The sequence below is a fragment of the Phaethon aethereus genome (genome assembly GCF_964289735.1).
Source record: "Phaethon aethereus genome assembly, chromosome: 5".
NCBI classification, from domain to species: Eukaryota; Metazoa; Chordata; class Aves; order Phaethontiformes; family Phaethontidae; genus Phaethon; species Phaethon aethereus.
Window position 1 is genome coordinate 26203299 of NC_138579.1, and position 19007 is coordinate 26222305.

General features: G+C 43.9%; 1 protein-coding gene across 1 annotated transcript; it reads right to left on the reverse strand.

Moving 5' to 3' along the window:
- Positions 1 to 3580: 3580 nt before the first annotated feature.
- On the reverse strand, positions 3581 to 18548 carry LRRC74A (leucine rich repeat containing 74A; the record flags this gene model as incomplete). Its single annotated transcript, XM_082000138.1, has 13 exons — positions 18395 to 18548; positions 17006 to 17181; positions 16631 to 16738; positions 15795 to 15891; positions 15317 to 15366; positions 14438 to 14519; positions 12664 to 12749; positions 12092 to 12286; positions 10436 to 10531; positions 6934 to 7077; positions 5679 to 5786; positions 4931 to 5016; positions 3581 to 3650 (listed from the first exon to the last, which is right to left on the reverse strand). Exons 1-13 carry the CDS (start codon positions 18528 to 18530, stop codon positions 3581 to 3583), a joined length of 1434 nt encoding a protein of 477 aa, XP_081856264.1. The 5' UTR covers positions 18531 to 18548.
- Positions 18549 to 19007: the final 459 nt, after the last annotated feature.

Consider the following 19007-nt stretch of genomic DNA (forward strand, 5'->3'; position numbering starts at 1 on the left):
CCACCAAGCTTAAAAAAGCTTTATTGACCTGAGAGTGCTCAGAGAGACTTGGCAACAATACCAACTGCGACTACATCCCTCCACCACACTGCTTGCATGTGAATTTGGAGAACTAAAATATTCACTAGCACTCCCAGTTTTTTGCTAGTATTTTAATTGCATCAGGCCACATAGTAGGATGGAAGGCTGCATCTAGTTCCTTCACAGACATACAATCTCTTTTGATTTTGTGTTTGGCAAAGGAGGTAATTTTTATTTATTAAGCCCTTCTGGAATGGAAATTTCATCTCAAACTCTTCAGCTGAAAGAAACCATCCAATCTCCCTGTAGGTTTTTCCTGGTGTAAAGGTGCAATCTAGCTGCCATATCATTGTTGAGTCTGGAGTTTAAGTGGACAGTCAAATAAATAAAAGCCATGCCTGCCGCAGGCCAGTACCCATCTCTATTTGATTATGTTGTTTTCTTACAGAAGATTTTTGATGGCTGTATCTAATCTAGAATTTTAAGGGTGATAATTGGACAAATCAGTTTTGTTGAGCAGCCGATTCTGTGCAAACCTAAGCAGAATAGTAATGTGTGACTAATACACAACAGCGCTCTCCGTGAGATAAAGCTGCACGTGTAACATACGCAAGACAAACCCAAGACACTGTGAGAAGACAAAGATATTTAACAGTATATACATGCTACTCCTCCATCCACAGTGCACCCTTTTCTGCAGAACAAACACAGTGCTGTAGGGACAGTGAAGCATGACCTTTGCTCTCTGCCGACAGGTACCGTGAGGTCCCATTGTTCTCTCTTAAACCTTTTCCAGTCTGGAAACAAGTGAGAAACTTCTCACCCCTGATCCAGCTTAACTGACTGATAAAGCACCTGCCTGCTGATAAGCCAAGAGGCTTGTTTTTTTTAGGAAAATCTGGAATGCTGTAAATCTTGTTCTCTGTCAGGTAACAATAGTTGCTGGTCATGAAAAAAACTCCACTTGTTTTTTTGTGCAAATACAAAATCATCAGGTGTTCACAGCTCCCTGGCCTTAATTCTCAGCCTGCATATGTGGGTATTTACATTGTATGCCTCTCAAGCTGAAGGAAAAAATACTCAAAAAAGGATTTCTTGGGGCTGAGGGGGGAGATAGAGGCATAGATACTTTACATTGGCATGGCCACTGGATGGTGAACACTTAGTCAACACACTTGGAGCCAGTGAAGAACATCCTAGATGACATGTTCTGAACACCAGCCCCCTCCAGAAATGACGAGTAACTACACTCAGGTCCGTGGGTCATGTGCGATAACTTCAGTGGATCCCAGGGGTACTAAAAGCTGTCCTGCAGCAGTGACGCCGCTCCATACACGTCAGAAACACGGGCCTGCAAGAGATGCCAAGAGCTGCCACATGGGTAAGGGACCAACTGTGTGGTATCTCCAGTCCCTTGGCCACCGATGCCGCGAGTCCGGCACCAAACGTAGGGCGGGCACTGCCCCTCAACCCACCAGCCTCGGGCCTACCCACAGGAACCCGCTGCTCCCGCTTTCCAGGAAGGGCTTTCCAGGAAAGCGGTTTTCCGAAGAGGAGCCGGAAGCAGACCCCGCGCGGCTGGGGCTGGCCTGACACCTAGCGGCCAGCAGGGGGCACTGCCGGCGCGCGCCGTCCTGGCGCGGGAGCCGCGTGTCTGTCGGTCTGTCCGAGGCGTGAGCCAGCCCGAATTGCAGAATGATGGGCAGGGACCGCTCCCGGCCCGCCCCCAGCCTTGGCACTCAGGGGCTGAGCGTGCAAGTTTGTACTTTTGAAAGTTTAATTTAGGAGGCTGAGGGGAGGCCTTGTCGCTCTCTACAACTACCTGAAAGGGAGTTGTCATGAGGTGGGTGTCGGTCTCTCCTCCCAAGTAACAAGAGATAGGGTGAGAGGAAATGGCCTTAAGTTGCGCCAGGGGAGGTTTAGACTGGGTATTAGGAAAAACTTCTTTACTGAAAGGGTGGTCAGGCATTGGAACAGGCTGCCCAGGGAGGTGGTGGAGTCACCATCGCTGGAAGTGTTCAAAAAACATGTAGACGTGGCACTTCAGGACATGGTTTAGTGGGCATGGTGGTGTTGGGTTGCTGATTGGACTTGATGATCTTAGAGGTCCTTTCCAACCTTAATGATTTTATGATTCTATGATTCTATACCTCAGTGCTTAGGAATCAGTCAAGGAAAGCTAATTGCATTTTCAGAATGATTGGGAAACGAACAGAGAACAGAAAAGTCCCACAGCGTTATCCTCCTGCATGCGCAAACTAGCCAACATCTCAAACGCTCTCTGCTGCTCTGATTTGTCATGTCAAAACCCCACGTATTCTGTATGTGAAGGAGACACCAACTGCAATCACAAGTAAATTCTGGAAGAGTTACAGACATCATAAAGCACAGAGCTAATGAGTTAAAGCCTAGCAGTCCATCATGTATTGAGGATGCCTACTGAGCAGTCATGCCAATGCCATCACATCAACAATCACAGAATCGTAGTATCATAGGATCATAGAATAGTTTGGGTTGGAAGGGACCTTTAAAGGTCATCTAGTCCAACTCCCATGCAAGGAGCAGGGACATCTTCAACTAGATCAGGTTGCTCAGAGCCCCATCCAATCTGACCTTGAATGTCATGTTGACGTCTGATGAGGCACTGGAGCCACCTGAACTATAATTCCAAGATCTTTTTTCCAGGTGTTTATTCTGCTGGGAACTTATCAGATGGTAACCAGTTGCTTCTTTTCCTTTCCACTGAAGGCTGGTCATCCCAGAGGGGCCAACATTTCCCAGTTCTCCATGTTTCTTGGTGGTATAGTCTATATTTGCAGTTGCACATGCCAAAATATACTTTCTGTGGCTCTGCTCATCTGTATATTTTTACATTTTATAAATTCTATTCTTGTATAAATATTAACATATACAAGGCTTTCATTCCTTCTTAAGAGTTGTTGAAACACTTTTTTTTCTTAAATACTGGTTTAAAAAAAGCAGTTTAGTATCTGAGCCATTTAAAATGTTATGGTTTCCACTCTTTCAATGTATTTTTTCCCACAGAGATATTAAATACAATTCTTATTATCCATAATGTTTTTAGCAACATTAGCTGTAGTTTCTTATGAATTTAATTCTTCTCCTCTTGCAATGGTCCCTGTGTCAGAACTGCTAATTCTGGTAGGGGTTGTCTGCAGGGTACTTCCTTCAGTCTTTCTTTGTCCATCTGCTCTCCCTCAAAAGGGGATAATAAAGGTAATGGCTTCTTTTGGTTTCCCCATTCTTGCTTTTTGTCTCTGTCTCTGCAAGTAAGTTCAGCATCATCAGCATGCAGAGTGAGACAGATTTCATAACCAGCTCCAAAGGACCAATCTCTTCTGCCCCTAACCTAAAGGACCAGACTGTATATGGGCCTGCTGTGTAGTGGAACATCACTTTTATTTCTCTATTCAATAACTTATCCTATTAGAGCTCCCCAGTATTGGGCCTCTCCAAGCCCAGGGCCACTCGGCTTTCTTCCAGTATTTCTCCTACAATCTTTCACTGTCTGACCTGCCTCCTTGCTTCAGTTTTATGGCTATTCCTTCTCTTCCTCCTCGAGTTCCCCTTCCACAGCCTTCTGTGCTGGCTTCTGCTCTTTTAACTGACTGATTGAAAAGAAAGAGGTGAACCAGTATTAATTTAGTAAAATTAATCTTTCCTGTTAGGTGTCTTAAAGTTGCTGAGAGGACCTTGAGGAAACAGCCTGAGGTGGGAACAGTAAGGACAGCATAGGTCACAACTCTTCTGACTCTTGTCTACAAGGTGAGTATTACCACTACCACACATACTAGAGTGCTAAAATGCATTAAGCAGCTAATTAAGGAGTAAATATTAATATTTCTTTTCCCCCACATATCAACTCGGCAGCATTAATGGCACCAAATGAAGTCTTTGCTGACCATTGGGTTTTAATGGTTTCTAATTTGCTTACGACTTCACCACGGTTCTGTAATTTGTGCCTAAAGTACTTGGGAACCCCATGTAAGCTCTGATTCAAGATTAACCAGGCTAAGGCCTGTCTAGCATCTGAGCATGGATGCTTTTAGTACAGCATCAATGTATGCAAAGGAATAAAGTCCAGATCTAACAAAGTAATTTGCTTCTCTTTGAAAACATTAGGAAGCTAAGAGATGAAGAGATTTGCAAAATCGCTTCTAGCCTTAAAACTAGACTACAGCATATATTTAAACCCATCAATATATGCTGATGAATAGGAATATTTGGGCATGATTAATAGAGCTTTCAGCTGATGAGTCACGTGTCAGAACTGATGGGAAATCTAGGGGGAATTTTGGGTCCAATGACAAGCGGTTTAGCCTGCAGCGACTGACAACCTCCAAGGAGTTTGCTGCTGACTGCTCAGGCTCTCAGAACTTGGACATGATTGCTACAGACACTAAGGAAGAGGGACTTCCAAGAGAATGAAAAGTTCTGTAGTTTGAAAGTGGGTTTCCAGGGAAAACTAGGTCTCCTAAGAAGAAGGATCAGAGAGAAGGAAAAAACCGAGAGTCCCTGAGGATGGAGGAAAAGGTCTGAAGGCACAGATAGGCTGTCTTTGCAAATCTTACCCTGGCTTCAGGGGGAGGACAGTGTTGAGCTGATGCTTCTCACACAGGCTTAAAAGCATGAATGAAAATGCCGTTCAGCTCTCAGATCTCTGCACTCTCACAGCAAGTTTATCACACAGAAATATAAGACTGACTTCTAGTTTGGCTCAACAGGGCTTCTAAGCATGCAAGGTGTTATTTCATCTACCTTTTACTTAAGTAAGTAATGGACTGGCCAAAAACATATGTCCCTTCACCTTCTAAAGCAAATAAGGCTATGTTTATTTGGTGTTGAGCCAAATTAAAAAGAGAAAGACAAGCGAGGGCACTAAACTCACCTATAGTCCACAACTCCTGTCTGATTCCGGTCTAACTTGCGCACTAGTTCTCCAATTTGGACTCGATCCAGTGGGATGCTTGATTGCTAAGAGGATAAGATAAATGTTAGCAAACCTGGATATTTTCAAGCACAGAAGTCCTCCATATTATACTGGGACCCAACATCTTTTAATAGGTGAGTAGATGGCCTAGTGCATGGAAGAAGGGATAGAAAAAATCCACAGAGTGGTGCTGGGGAGGCAATTTCACTCTTTTAGGATTAAAATAACAATTTTTTGCATTTTTTTGTAAAATAGCATCATAGCTGGCTGACCATTGCAACTGATCCCAAGTACCACGTTTTGGCTGGTTTTGGGTTTTCGCTGGAAGAGAACTGTCTACTCAGCGTGTAGAAGCAAGGGTTTAAATGACTCTTTTTCATTTTCCCATAGCAGTAAGACATAATTTTCTATCAAGATCATGTATATCCTATACAATCAGCTGACCTCTCATTTTACAAGGCTCCTGTGATACTCTGAAGTTGATCCATTATCACTGATGCCATCTGCAGTATTTATTGGATGTCATAGCATTTCTGTTGGGTCTCAACTTTTGTTTAGGGCTCAACTTTTGCAATGGGTGAATGTAGCCTTTTAGTCTGAACAATGTCACCAGCAAGGCTGGCTGGTGGCTGTGCTGCAGCAGAGGGGTTTCCCCAGAGCAGTACCCTGCCAGAAGAGCACCCTGGCCATGCTTTCAGAAGCACACCTGCATCATAGCTCTCCGGAAGGCTGCCACAGGAATCTTCATGTTTCCATCCTTGTCAATATTCCTAAAGAAGTCCCAGAGTCGTAGGTTGTGCTCTTTTAAGTAGTTCTAAGAGAAACAGAGATAAAACATGGGCATAACCATGAAACAGCCACTGATACCTGCCTCCAGCTCTCCCCTTATTATAACTTCCATCTGTCCATCTGCCTTTACTCAGCCTATTGCTGAGATATCTGAGTCCATAACTGCTTGTGCAATTGTCAGAACAAAAGCCTTTTGTTCAGGTTAATCCCATTCTTCTCCGTTATACCTCCCCCTCCCTCTACCTTGAAACGCGACTTAGTAGTAAACATGTTTCTCCTGATAATTGCATATTTGATCCTCATCCCAGCAGCCACTGCTTGGCTAGGCTGCCTAATCCAGAGACAATCTTTGCCCCGACATCTCTGATCACTTTAGTTGCTCTTCCCTGAATTCCCGTCTGTTTGAATGAGGACACATCTGAGTACCATAACTGCTGTTAAAGACTGCAAAGCATGCTGGTGTGAGTGTCACTAGCTGGAAGCACAGCAGCACTGTTTGATCTGAGCTAAAAGCCCAAGCTTTTGCTTAAGTTCACCTGAATCCATATCTACAGCAGTCTCACCCAATTAGCTAAAAATCTGCACAGCAGCTAAGAAATACAGTGAAGTTGGTACTGCAAAAGTATTATTTAACTCAGCAATGCTCAAGTGCTTGCATTGCCTTCCAGCAAGGAGGACAGCACCATCTGCTGCTATCCATAGACATTACAGACCTTGAAAGACTAAGTAATCTCTATTGAGGACAGTATTTGCTTGTAATACCATATCCTACTTTTATGAAGCACATTAATTTTGATGCACAACTGTCAGTGAGGTGTTCTATGAAAGTCAACTGTTGCAGTGGGCTTGTGATGATGATGGACACTCATTTGGATCAGACCTGAAATCAATCTGTTTTACACAGCGGGTGAACATCTATTCAGATTCGTGTTTCCCCAGTGCTCTCAGATCCCAAGGCATTAGTTTTTTCTGAAGATCGAAGGATTTGCTTAATCTGTGTGGACTGAGACATATGAACATTGTGACAGTCTTTGTGAATAAACTTTTCTGAAGGAACTTGGCTGAATTTCCCACTTGAAAGAAAGCTTACCCCTTCCAACTTCCATCCCTCAGGTGCTTGGAGCATGTGTACTGTGTACAGGGGAGCTATGGACCCAAATACAGTAGCTCACCTGAATCACTTTCATGGGATTTGGATGCTGCTTGGGGATCTTGCCGATACAGCCTTCAACTTCGCCATAGATGACATCTAGTTCAGGATGTGTTTGACACACCAAATCCAGCAATGTGATGAAAGTTTCATTCACCAACACATTCTGGTATGTAGGCGGAAGAAGAGTGCAGTCAGTGTGGACACACAAAGAACAACTTGTTTGTATTAACAATCCCTCTAAAGTCAACATTAACCTTTCTCTCCTAAGGGTGGTGCCTTCTCCCATTTCTACTCTTCTCTTTCAAGAATCCCATGGAGGCCTGACCCTAAACAAGTGTTCTTCTTTTTCTCTTCCTGTGCCTGAGACAGAAAACGATCTACTAATTTATGTAGAAATTAACTTAATGCAAGCTAGATGTTCATCAGGTCAATGTCTACACTGAAGATCACTTAGGTTATTCGAGTGATTCCTGTTCATCCCTGAGATAGCTCTACATGTGTCTCCTTTCCATTTGGTTAAGAAGCAGACTGCAAGTTGAACAGTTAATGGCCAACATGTGACATAGAGTTCTGCAAAAATAAAATAAAAAATCATCCAAGGCCTAAATGGATTAGTATCTTCAGCAATGTAGCTTTATAGCCCAGACAAGAAAGATGCATCTATCTGGCAAGGGCCGGGTGTCATCAGATGAAAAGAACTTTTGGTAAAGCTCTATTTCATTGTGTAACCCTAATATGAAGCTCCAGTCAGCAGTACAAGACCTGATGTTTTTTTTTTCCTAAGGATTTCAAACAGGGTAGTGACATCTCAGCGTTTCAGAGCTCACACTGTGAGTTTTCTGGTTTAGTACTTATAGAATGGGCAGCAGCACAATGTTCTGATTTAGGGTTTTGTGATACTGGAAAGTAAACTATCAATGCAAACATTGATGTCACTGTAATTTATTCTTCTAAATTTGTTATGACAAATTTGCTTTTGGCTTGACTCATCTTTTGAAACCATGATTATGATTTTGTTCATACCCATGATGGCAGAATAATTGTTCATGTATTGTGTTAGCTATATATTTAATTATTGGAAATTTGAAGGCAGTTCAGAAAATTCATGAAAGCTTGTTTTTGGTCATTGTGGGAAGTTTCCAAGGCATCAAGCACCGTATTTTTTCCTGAAGTGTATTTACAAAGTCTCCTAATGCATTCTTATAGCTTCCTTTTTTAGAAGCTTAAGATCTACCGTTCTTAAGATCCATCTAGAAACTTATGATCTACCATGCAGTGAGCTCTTGACTGTTGCTACTTGAAGACAGTCTTGAATGAGTCTGAGCTGGGCTGGGTTTACTAGCTTTCATTCAGGACCAATGGTTTTATGGATGCAGAGTGACTCTCTGAAGAAGCCATTCAGACGTCCCTGCACTATGCACACTTGTGGAGTGGCCAAGTCCTGGGAACACAGCACAGGAGAGCCCAAGCTGGCTCTGCTGGCTGCCAGCTCTCTCCAAGGCTTGCCAGCCTGGGCTTGACCCCATGAGAAAGCCAGTGGACTGCCAGTGCGGCCTCAGAAGCAGCATATCCAAAGCACCATGTCTGGCCTAACAAACCATGCCGGGGTCGGGCGGCACCTGGAGGGAGCCAGTTTGTGCATTTCTGTATCTTTTACACAGTCAGTTCACAGTCCAGAAAAACAACACATGGACAGCTGGAAAGCGATGGTATTTTCTTTTGTACTGTGGTGAAGATGGGTATGTGCTGGCTATTTTGATTCATGACTTCTATTAAATGTTTGATAGTCAGTATCTGCGAGTTGAAACCCTATGAAGAGTAGATTATGAAAAGAATGTGGGGAACAGTCATGCTTAGAAATGTTGTCAGAAGCAATAAACTGTCATTAAAAGTGTGCCTTTCTATTCCTTCACCTTTGCTAGTGCTGTCAAACTCATGCAAAGATTTCTAGATATGATCCTTATTCAAAATTCCCCTTACAGACACACTAGTGATTCTTTAAAAGTCAAGATAAACATTTATCACTGGGAAAAGGGGCAGAAGAGGCTTTTCTTTATGTCTTCCCTTAAGTTTCCCATAAAAGATTAAAAACTTTACTAATTTCTTAAAGGTTTAAGACAGCGTAAGATCTTTAGAGCTCTACATTTGCAAATAATCTGAATTGAAATGCAAGACTCCCTACATCACAGGTGGAATGAAGTCTGTCAGGCAGATTAGATGTTTGCCTGCAAGCATTTGATTGGGATACTGAAATGTCATTGTAAATTCATGCCATTGAGCATTTATCTTGTGAAATGCCAGGTAATTTAGACTTTTTGAAGGGTGAGGTGAAGACAGCATCTGTTAACCCTAAAAAGCAGAAATGCATAGTGAGATTTAGGTTGAAGATTCTTAATGCTAATTAACTCATTGCCTCAAATTTTCTCGAGTGCCTCCTTTTACATAAGTATTTTCCAATAATTTTTTTAATTTCTCAGAATTTAGGTAAAATACATTACTCTTTCCAAGTGTATTAATTGTTTAGGTTACTAGTAATAAAACTAGCAGAACCATGTATACTGTAATGAAGTCCTTTACCCCCACAGAGCCTGTTTTAGTTTTCCTTTGCAGAATGAGGCCTGACTCCTTGCAGAGTAATTGCAACTTGCAAATAATTCTCTTTGATCTTAATTTATGCAGGAAAAATTTTCTGCCCTAGAGGAATGCCTGTTCTTCAGATGATCTCTGTTGAAAGCCCTCAATACTCTCAGGAAAGGCCATAGAGGAATATTATTTTTTCTGCTTTGTTTTAGTTTCTTTCTTTAATACAGTATCCACAGGAAAAAGAAACACCAATGCATGGATGGGAGGGCCAGGAGCAGACTGATGTGTGCCCAAGTCTCTCCCCACAGCTGGTCTGCAATGCAACCCTTGCCCCCACTGAGGAGCTCAGAAGCATTTCTGGGTCTCCCATTTCAGAAGCAGCACATGAGGTTACAATGGTATGTGTTGTGCTCCCGACTTGCTACAGAGAAGCATACTAAGATTTGGCCTCTTTGGGCTTTTTTTTTCCTTCCACAGCAGCCTTTTAATTTTTTTTTTTTTTTTAATAAAACTGTTTTGCTTTCAATGCCTTGAAACATCCATCTTCTCCTACTCCTCATACATACTGACAGGGTATCAAAGCACTTCACAGTATCTGGCATCTTAAGATACCCTGGAGGGAGACAGCTCAGGGGATGAAGAGAATTCATCCTCCAGTGGCAATTCACTCCTTGTTCTTGTTCTGCTATTGCAAAATGGGAGGGAGTGAAATGTGGTGATTCTACAGGCACCTCTCTTCAGAGCTAGACCAAAGCCCTATAATTTCCACATGGCTCCTAGAAGGGTTGTCGAATAGTAGCCTCTTTTTATTAACGGCTGTGCATAAATGAAACAAACAGCAAGTCTCAAAACAGTTTTGGGGCAGCTCTGTGATCCACCCAGTTCCTAAAAATGTATAGTGTATGGTCTTGGAGGCTTTCCAGCACATAAGCTCTTACTGAGATGTTGATCTCCTCAATCACGGATTTGGGATTCCTTCTGACAGATGTGACTAGCGCAGTGGCACTTTCCATGGTCAGGGGATTATTTGCCATCTGTGGAAGAAGAGACATAGATCCAGATGTGGTGAGAACGAGGATTTAATGCCTGGCAGAAGGCATGCTGTAACCTCAGGGATGACCCTTTCTTCCCATTCTTCAGCAGGGCTGTAGAATAACTGTGGTCCCTTTCGATGGGTTTGTCTGTTATCTCACTATCTCTTGTCTCTGTCCCACAAAAATCTGCAAAGCAACTCCCCAGTGGAGTTGCCTTCTCAGCTTCTTTCCATCTCCTTGTGTGAAATTCCACGTATCAGGTCCCTTATATCTGTCATGCAGGAGTATGTGATGTGGATCATGTTCAGTCATGTGATGGGGAGAGGCTGAGGCAATGGGCTGCATCTGATTGTGTGCTTGCTAGTACGGTCCCTCTGGATGGGGCCTACAATTCTCATGCCCTTGGCTCCTCTTGGCAGCACAGCAGATCAGAGGTCAGGCTTATCGGCTGCCTCCAGCCTACCAGGTCGAGCTATCTGGTGTTATGGGGTTGGCATTACCATGTGCATCTCTTAGTAAGTGAACATCACCTCTCCCCCACCTTGGATTTCATGTGCAGCCTCCACTCACACTATTTGAAAGAAAACTTTCTTAGTTGACATTGGCCAGCAGAAGACATGTCCTCCTTTAAGGCCTTTGTGTTACCAGCTCCTAAGACAGTCTGTGCAGCTACATAGAGAAAGCTATGCCTTGGTGTGAGTTAGTGACCTTACCTCAAGTCACGTTAAGAGCAAGGCAGACAGACACATTTATTTACATAATCTAAAACAGCGTTCCCAAAGAGTGGTGTGGTTGCAGTGATTTACAAGGATAGGCATGTCCAAAGACAGGCCTACATGAACAGCTTTAAAGATGCCCCTCAACCACCATACTGCCATTTGTAGGCTCTCAGGATGGTTATGTTAGATCTAGCTGAGAATACAGCTTGTAAGCAAGTTGACTTTTCCGAGTTGAATTCCTAGAGAATGATCTTGGATTGAGAAGACATGTTAGCTCTCAACCCTAACCTCTGAAGCCAGCTTAGCTGGTCATTCAGTTTTGCCCTTTCCAGGATTATTGATCCCTAGTTTACTAGAAGGCAGTTTTGGCTTTCTTTTTCCAGGACTCCTCTCCTTTAGGTAGTACCGTGGCATTGACCTGACATGGCAATGACAGTTTATCCTGTGTTTGAATAAATTTTTAGCAAATCATTAGCACACTGAGAAAGGCGCACTCTTGCTGACCTGCAAACTTCAGTGTACACATGTACCTTCACGACTACATTTTATGTATATATGCAGACCTGTTGAATGCCTAGGTTCTCACCTGACTGAGACTAGACATGACAGGAATCAACCACTTTGGGGTGATAAGGGGTGTGGGGTTATGTCAAGCCAGTCCCTGGGGGATTTTTTGAGGGAGCAGAAAAGAAAATGAAATTCATGGGATAGAATTTCCTTCCACTCTGCTCACCTTCAACCCAGAGCAATACTCATTTCCTCCAGGTCTAGCTGAGACAGCTCACCTCTGTCTTCTGTCCCTCCTGCCTCTTCCTCTAGTCATGCCTGGGCTTTATTTTACCTTCAGGATTTTGAGTTTTCCATTGACTTCAAGGCCCCTGCAGAGCTTCTTGGCTCCCTCATTGTTGATCTGGTTGTTGCTGATGTCCAGGTGAACCAGCACGTTATTCACTTTGAGAGCTTCTCCTAGGGCCACTGCTCCCTCGTTGCCAATGCCATTCCAAGAAAGGTTGAGTATTTTCAGTGCACCATTGCCCTTGAGGGAGAGAAGAGGAATCTTAGCTACTGCATGCCCATCTTCTGTACCACTCTACCCTTTCTTGCCTGGCTGAGACAGGAGCATCCCTCAAGTCACACCCAGGCAGCCCCAGTGAATCCAACATCTCTGCAATGCCATCAGGGTCTCTCCATCCACGTAAATCACCAGACCTACTCACTGCTTCAGGTTTTCTCCTGGTGCTGACTGCCACTGTCAGTAGGAAGTCTTGAGCCTTGCTAGAGCTCAAGTCAAGAGCCTTGCTAGAGCTACTGAATCCTGCTCAGACCTCAGGGATTTGAGTTCCATACCAGTGTTTCAACCAGCTCCTGGTAATAATCACTGTGAAGGGTATCACAAAACAGGGACATTCCTACCCTGAGACCTGTGCCCAGTGTTACTGTCCCCTTCCTCCTCAGGTGGTTCCAGCTCAGGTCCAGAATCTCCAGTGTTGTGTTGCTGGCTAGGAGAGAGAAACTGAGATGTTAGTTCATGAAGAGTGGTCTGGACACAGCTGCTGACCCACACTTAGGGACTAAGAGAAATTTTGCTGCGGGTTCAGCAACAGCCTTCATTGATTGCAGTAGGAGGAACCTGTACCTGCAGAGCCTTTGCTGTCCACAGCAGCCAAAGACAAGAGAATGGGCTGTTGATCACAAGCAGAAAGGGAACATGTTTTTTCTGGCTTAATCAAAGAATAATGTGAAGGAGGAAGGTAGAGAGAGGGAGGATTTCTTATATTAATAGACACTGTCTGTGTTTCTCACTGCAAAAAATGTCTGGATTCTCCTTGCCACATCTAAAATATCAAGAGTCACTCTGCGTATGTTTGATTAGCAGAAGAGAGGAATTCAGCTTCATATGGTAGCTGTGCCCAGCTGTATATGTGCCAGTGCCAATTCACATGCATAGCACACCTCACGGTGTAAGTTCTACTTAGAGCAGGATATGTGTGAATTCATTTGTGTCTACTGCGACACTGGGAGGGGTAGGACTTGCTGCCAACACTTGCTTCTCATTCTCAGAGAGAATTTCTTATCCAGATTTTCAATGGATGGGAGGTTGGATTGAGGCAGATGGTGAGTTTAGTTGACTTTAAAATATTCCTTTAAGAAACAAACCAGAAAAGTAACAGATTCTGCATTAATCTCTGCTGCTCCTGCCTCAAGTGAGCGGGAAGAAAAGAAGAGCTGTAAGACCTTTAAGTTTGGAGAGACATTTTTCTGTGCTAGGAAGGTCACAAGTTTTGGTACTGATCTCTGTGTTGCCTGCAGGCTTGTCCAAGGCAGGGGCACAGTGCCTTGTCCCTCACAGCAGTTTTAATTGATCCATCTTTTAAACGCATGAACTGTAATTAGAAAGAGGTTCATATCAGTGGAAATACTGAACCAGGAGAAGGAAAGCGTTAATTAAACTGAAGGCATTGTGTTACTGCAAGGCTCAATGAACACTGGATGCTCGTAGCACAGGCTTGTGGCCGTTATGGTAGCAGGCGTGTTGGATATACTGAGGGAAGAAGAGCCATCAGATATTCATGCAAGTCTTGCCCAGTGCACTAATAGCACATGAGATTACTGAATTACTGTAACTGTTTTGTTTGCTTTCCCTCTCCAGGGCTACTAGCACAGTCTGGATCTCACTCTGTCTGAACAAATAAATTAGGCAGCTTAATTTTAGTTCTTCCTAATCTGTTTCCCTTGCCGCTTGCTGTGCAATGGCTCAAATCATGAGAGTTTGGGCTACTTAAGAAAAAATGAAATCACTCCTGAACTTTGTAATCAAAAGCTTAAAACAAACAACAGTTCAGATCCTATTAGATTTTAGTAAAATGCAATTTTCTGCTTTGTACTCCCTGAGGGACTTCTCTTTCAGCTCTCTTCTCTCTTACACAGACTGCTCTGTTACTGTGTTTTCTTACCCTGCATTTTGTTCTAATATGTTAGCCATAGTTGCTAGAATCACCTGTGGTGATGAGGGTGAGCCTTGTGGACCAGGCAGGGAGCTCTAAACCTGGGTGCTCTGTCTTTTGTACGACCCACCAGGTGATGGGGCATTTTTGCTGAAGAAGGAAATAGATGTTCACTGTGCTGACGCCATCAAATCCCCCAGTGCCTGTACTCCTGGCTTTGCGGGAGTAATAAATTAACTTACCGAGCATCTCTCCCAGGAGCTGTCCTCCCTTCTCATAGAACTCGTTGTGGCTGAGATCCAGCTCCTTCACTTGGTAATTGCCCTGCAGAGAGACAAATGTGCAGAGACAATGAGATCTTCCAGCCAGCTGCAACCAGCTGCCATGCCAAGGCCCCCACATGAGGATGAAACAGAGGGATATCAGACACACTGAACTCTTCAGAGCATGGAAGATCATCAGCATGGAGATTGCGGCACTGTGTGTCCCAAAACAAAGCTTTGTCAGGCATGTAACATCACAGTGATTATCTTCCCAAAACAGCAAAAGCAATGGGACTTTGTGTTGTGCAAAATTCCCTCTCACAGCTCGTGTCTGGCCTGCAACACATCCTGCAATTCTGTTCCTGCCCCCATTTCACTCCCACCATTGCACCCTGACCAAGTGCACTTTCTGGTATCAGGTTAAGGCCTTGTTTCAAGGCAGCTTCTGGTGGTGCCAAATGACGCAGAGGCTTTGAGACGGGAACTAGCTAGAGAAGTCAAGCATCTTCTTTTTACTGGAGAATTGCAAAATGATATGAAGTTGGGTTACCCATGCTTCTTGAAAACTTTTTGTCACCCAGATGTTGTTCTATTGTTCTGTTACACAGTCCAGAAGATTTGTTTCTCAGCCAGACTCACACGGCTGTCCTGAGAAAATGTTAACACAGTCCATCCTGCTCTGTGTCTGCACAGCCTCTCTCGTTTCTGAAGTAAGCAAGAGGCACTTAGCGGAATTATGCCAGGAATTCATATGGGCATTGCCAAGTGAAATCATGCCAAGTGAGTAGCAGCTTCAAGATGAGGAGAGTCTGTTACTCAGCCAGGGCTACAAATGACCTTGGATTTCAGGTAACTCACCATTAATGCCTCAGCCAAATATGGTGCAGTCTCCTCTCCAAAGTTGTTTCCTGGGGAGGAGAAGTACGTTAACAGTGTGCCGATCTCTCCCTTCGTGCTGTGCTGGGGTCTGCAGGAAGCTGTGCTTTTAGGTGGAACCTCCAGTTAATCACAGCCCATATCAGGCTGTAAGAAGTTAGTCACTATTCCACTTCGCTCCATAGAGTAGAATTACTCTGAGATGTGGGAGACATTCCAGCAATTATCTAAGTTTCTCATAAGGGACTGGTTTTCAGAGGTGCTGGAGGTTGAGCAGGCCAAGTATCTAATCACATCACTGTATCTAGATTTCCACTGTTACTCTGGGTTCCTGTCAAAGACATAGCTGAGAGACTGATTTTGCCCATGGTCTGACTAATATTGTCAGGATGAGAGACTGGAATGAAACACATGTTATTTCACTTCCACCGCCATCGCTGTTTGGGTGCATACAACCCACCTGAGAGCTGAAGAGCACGGAGGTAGGACATGTTATCCAAAAGCAAACTGGCAATGGCTTCAGCTCCTGCTGTGTCTAGGTGGTTATTGGACATGTTCTGGAAGGAAAGAAGGGAGGATAAGAAGGACAAGTCCAAAGAATGAATTTAAGCTTTACTGTCTTCTTAATGCCCAAGATATAAAGGGAATAATGCAAGATGAGCAATATGATGTCAGCCAGACAGTAACTAACATGTGAGTTATAGGTGTGTTTAACCCCGTATCTTTCCTAACAGGAATAAAACCCTACAGCTATCAGTTTCACATGGGTCTTTGTCTTCAGTGAACCAAGAGGCATTTGGAATCTTTTCTTCTAGTGTAACACAGATCCCATAGCCTATCAAAACACATTTTGTATACCCTAGTTTCAGATTGAAGGAACATTCCTACCAGTTCATATCTGAAAGTTTTGCCATATCCCCTTAATCTATTTAGAAAAGTTTCCTCATGTCATATTGGAGAATGATAGTTCCTGACCAAAACATTTTTTCCATTGTCTAAGTATGAACTAGAAAGACTTAGTTATGGTAATTATTGTCACATCTGCTAATGAAGAGAACAGTTCCAGATGCACCAGACTGCCATCACATGCACACTTCTGCTTCTCAGAAGCTTGTAATTTTAGAAAGTAGCGCAGTACAAAGTATCATGACTTTCAGAATGAGTATTTTTGCATGGGAACAACGGTTATGTTGTTAAAATCGTCATGGAATGAATTAGTTTTCTTTCAGATGATTGAACTGAAGTGAGCATGAAGTGAGCAATAATTTTGGCTACAAACTACATCAGATTGGGTACCAGTTCTTGAAGGCAGGAATTCTCTCGCAGCATCTCTACTATGCATTTCGCTCCTTCTGCCAGAATGCAGTTGTCTTCTAACTCTAGATGGGTGATGGTTGCATTGGACTGGGAAGACATAAAGGTAAACAACCTTTAGCAGGTTGGAAGGGCATCAGTTAGCTCCTGGAGGTAACTCTAGCAAAGGCCAGCAGTTGCCATACAATACTTCCCTGTGCAAGGGATTAGGAACATTAGGGATGCTCAGAGCTCCTATGGGGAAGATACATGACTTTTTCTCCCACAGTGTACTCAGTGATGGCTTCCAGGCTTGAGAGTGGCCTAAAATGCCTATTGTTCTTGAGAACAGTGGCCCTACTCTTACTGGCTACTCACCACAAGAGCAATAGCAATGGCTTTGACACCCTTGGGTCCTAGACCATGGTGGTTCAGGTTTATATAAGGCTTGGCCAAGTTCTTAATAAAGTGTGAGACAGGCACCACCTCCATCAGCCTGCATGCTTCCAAGTACAGCTCTGCACCCGTAATGCCCGCAAAGGCCGTTTCAGGATCTACAGAGAAAAGTATATTGATGAGTGGTGCATTCACTGTCCTCTCTCCTCTTTTAAATAAAGTAAGTAACTTAATAAAATTAAGTAACACTATGCAACAACAGTAGGGTTTTACTCTTAAAGGGTTATTGTCCCCTGAGTCTCCCCATCGCTTTATACCAGACCTCCAAGAGTTAATGTATCCTCCTTGCTTCTCCATTTGCCCTCCAGTGACTTGCTGTAGCTTCTCACCAGTCTGCAATGTGACTAAACCTTTCTTGGTGTAATTGAGAATTCTTGACATCAGGCAAAAACATTTTAATCTTTTTTTTTTTCTTTAAAATCTTAATTGAAGCACGCAGCTGATATTGCCATCAGAGCTAGGGCAGCTCAGAACATTTTGGCTTACAACCAGCAGAAAGAATCCCAGCATTCTCATCTTGGCCATTGAGTGTTGTTGACACAGCTGCAGTGAGACATATCAGCGCAGCTGGCGGCTGTATTTCCACAAAAACCTGTCATTTGGAATTCCTTCATCAAACCCCATACTTAGAGCTCATATTTCTCCATGTTGTTATATGTATTCAATGGTCTGACCTCAAGACAAATTCCCCTCTCGTCAAAGACATTTTCCAGTTCAGTCTGAGGCCTCTAACAAAAAAGTATTTTTTTCTTGCATTCTTATGGTTTTTTATTTTCCTTCCATATATAACAAGTTTAAAAGTTCTCATCCAAACTTATGGACAAATCCTACTGTTACAAAAATGAGTGCAAGACTTGTTTAGATAGAGGACTGACTTCACTAGGCAGGGGATAAGAGAAGACCAGAAAAGTCTAGGACAATTGTGGCAAACATATGGCATGCAGACTGCAGCGTTTCATCAGGAGCACATAAGCAGAGCCTCAGTTCCATCCCTGGCTTCAGCTAGCTGCTCCTGCTGCCCAGGCAGTGGGCTGGGCTGGTAATGTTGGTTATTAAGGACTAGAGGAGAGAAGGAACAAAGGAATAGTCACAGTGTATAGTAAGCAGTTGAAGGAAGATGCTTGATGTCAAAGGGAAAGTTCTTAGAGGGAAATTTATTGCCCCTGCCTTTATCAGTTGCCAGATTAGGCGTGGCTGTCAGGACCCTGGCAGGGTTGTGTCCTTGGTCTCCATTTCAGCTACATATCCGTTGGTAGGTAGAGCTCTGCAAAGGGAAAGGCTAGTGAGGACAGATGGTCAGAAAACATTCACCTTCAACCTCTAGGTCAGTGTCAGAGTCTTGTGCGGCCTTCTCTGCTGAGACGTCAGCCAGCAACGCAGACTCCGGAGACTCACTGGTATCGGACGTCTCTTCATTCTGGTCTGCCATGAAACCAAACAGACTCATTCTGTCAATGTAAGCCCAGCACAGATGTGACTCCCTGGATGTGACAAACCTCCCATCACTCTCACTGAAGCCTGTGCTCCTCTTCAACATGCTGCGGATGCACTCCTTCCCCAGCCTTGCTTCTTGCCCACTGCTCCCTGTGCATTGTATGCATGCAGTGCTGACCCTGGTGTGGGGATGGGCTCACTCTGGGGCTGCAGATCTGCAGGCTGGCCATGGCTTGGAAGAGCCTTTTTGGCTCTTTTGGAAAGACCCCTCCCCAAATTCAGCATGCAGCCCATGTGCAGGGGACTCACAGTTCTCCTGCATTAGGTCTTTGATCCTCATGAGCTGCCTCTCTCCCCTTCCTCAATTTCTAAGCCCACCAGGCAACAGCAAATTTCCCCTCTCCATCCCCGTTTCCCCCAAACCTGCAAGCTAAATCCATGCCAGTTCCTCCTAGCTGTCCTGAATTGACTCACACTTCCCCAGGTACGG